The 2,500-nt window shown below is 47.9% G+C and overlaps 1 protein-coding gene across 1 annotated transcript in view; it reads left to right on the top strand.

Moving 5' to 3' along the window:
- kif1ca (kinesin family member 1C, a) overlaps positions 1-2,500 on the top strand; it is a 70,315-nt gene that overhangs the window by 53,287 nt on the left and 14,528 nt on the right. Inside the window, exons 18-21 of the mRNA XM_082964612.1 lie at positions 90-315; positions 693-765; positions 1,361-1,459; positions 1,984-2,145. Of these exons, the coding sequence (XP_082820738.1) occupies positions 90-315; positions 693-765; positions 1,361-1,459; positions 1,984-2,145 (560 nt within the window). The remainder of the gene's footprint in view (positions 1-89; positions 316-692; positions 766-1,360; positions 1,460-1,983; positions 2,146-2,500) is intronic.

Genomic DNA, 2,500 nt, shown 5'->3' with positions numbered 1-2,500 from the left:
GTTTGTATCATATTTGAATGAAAGTCTTCCTGTTCAATATGTATTCTATTGTCTGACCCTCCTCCTCCTCCTCCTCTTCCTCCCCCCAGGTAACCGTATAGTGATGGGGAAGAACCACGTGTTCCGATTCACCCACCCAGAACAGGCCCGTCTGGAGCGAGAACAGGGAGAGAGGAGCGGTACCAGTCCCAGCCAGCAGGAGACCGAATGCACTGCCAACACAGTCCTCCAGGGGGAGCCGGAGGACTGGACCTACGCTCAGCGAGAACTCCTGGAGAAACAAGGGATCGATATCAAACTGGAAATGGAGAAGAGGTGTGGGGGAGAGAGGGGGAGAGAAATGAGATAGATATCAAACTAGTAATGAAGAGGTGAGGATAGAGAGGAAGGGAAACAAGAGATGGAGGGAGGAGAGGGAGGGTGGGAGGAGAGAGAAAGAGAGGGAGGGTGGGAGGAGAGAGAGAGAGAGGGAGGGTGGGAGGAGAGAGAGAGAGGGAGGGTGGGAGGAGAGAGAGAGAGAGGGAGGTTGGGAGGGTGAGTGAGTGAGTGAGTGAGTGGAGTGAGGTGAGTGAGTGAGTGAGTGAGTGAGTGAGTGATTATTATTGCCCTCGTGCTTTATTGATGACTAAAACCATAGCGAAACAGTGCAAATCGTCTATCATCTGGTTAACCCCCGGGGGTCTCTCTCCCAGACTGCAGGACATGGAGATTCAGTACCGGAGAGAGAAGGAGGAGGCTGACCTGTTACTGGAGCAGCAGAGACTGGTGAGACTGACTGACTGGTGAGACTGACTGACTGGTGAGACTGACTGACTGGTGAGACTGACTGACTGACTGACTGACTGACTGACTGACTGACTGAGGGTTAGTACAGGAGAGAGGAGGAGGAGGAGGCTGACCTGTTACTGGAACAACAGAGACTGGTGAGACTGACTGACTGACTGACTGACTGACTGACTGACTGACTGAGGGTTAGTACAGGAGAGAGAAGGAGGAGGAGGCTGACCTGTTACTGGAACAACAGAGACTGGTGAGACTGACTGACTGACTGACTGACTGACTGACTGACTGACTGACTGACTGACTGACTGACTGACTGACTGACTGACTGAGGGTTAGTACAGGAGAGAGGAGGAGGAGGAGGCTGACCTGTTACTGGAACAACAGAGACTGGTGAGACTGACTGACTGACTGACTGACTGACTGACTGACTGACTGACTGACTGACTGACTGACTGACTGACTGACTGAGGGTTAGTACAGGAGAGAGAAGGAGGAGGAGGCTGACCTGTTACTGGAGCAGACTGGTGAGACTGACTGGTGAGATAGGATGTGTGGATGACCCCTGTTGTCTCCTCAGTATACAGACTCAGACAGTGGAGATGACTCTGATAAGAGATCCTGTGAAGAGAGCTGGAGACTGATTTCTTCCCTCAGAGAGAAACTACCTGCTAACAAGGTATACACACACATAGTTATATAACTGCAGTACTAGTCAAACATTTGGACACACCTACTCATTCAAGGGTTTTTCTATATTTTTTACTATTTTCTACATTGTAGAATAATAGTGAAGACATCAAAACTATGAAATAACACATATGGAATCATGTAGTAACCAAAAATATGTTATATTATTTGAGATTCAAAAAAATCCACAAATTAACTTTTAACAAGGCACACCTGTTAATTGAAATGCAATCCAGGTGACTACCTCATGAAGCTGGTTGAGAGAATGCCAAGAGTGTGCAAAGCTGTCATCAAGGCAAAGGGTGGCTACTTTGAAGAATCTCAAATATAAAATATATTTTGATTTGACACTTTTTTTTGTGGTTACTATATGTTTCCATATGTGTTATTTCATAGTTTTGATGTCTTCACTATTATTCTACAATGTAGAAAATAGTAAAAAATATAGAAAACCCCTTGAATGAGTCCAGACTATTGACTGGTGCTGTGTATGTATATGTTGTAATTCTATAGGTCCAGTCCATAGTAAAGCGCTGTGGCCTGCCCAGTAGTGGGAAACGGCGAGAACCGCTCAGGGTCTATCAGATCCCTCAGCGTCGGCGAATCAGCAAAGACCCCAAACGGGTTACCATCAGAGATCTGAGGATGCAGGCGGTCAAAGAGATCTGCTATGAGGTACAGTACAACCCTACACCCCCACTGGGTCTGTCCCCAGTCACATTACTGTCAGAGAGATCTGCTATGAGGTACAGTACAACCCTACACCCCCACTGGGTCTGTCCCCAGTCACATTACTGTCAGAGAGATCTGCTATGAGGGTACAGTACAACCCTACACCCCCACTGGGTCTGTCCCCAGTCACATTACTGTCAGAGAGATCTGCTATGAGGTACAGTACAACCCTACACCCCCACTGGGTCTGTCCCCAGTCACATTACTGTCAGAGAGATCTGCTATGAGGTACAGTACAACCCTACACCCCCACTGGGTCTGTCCCCAGTCACATTACTGTCAGAGAGATCTGCTATGA

Source organism: Salmo salar, chromosome 18, assembly GCF_965601325.2.
Source record: "Salmo salar chromosome 18, fSalSal1, whole genome shotgun sequence".
Taxonomy (NCBI): Eukaryota; Metazoa; Chordata; class Actinopteri; order Salmoniformes; family Salmonidae; genus Salmo; species Salmo salar.
The sequence above is the reverse complement of the archived record's forward strand: the minus strand, read 5'-3'. Positions and strand labels throughout refer to the sequence as shown.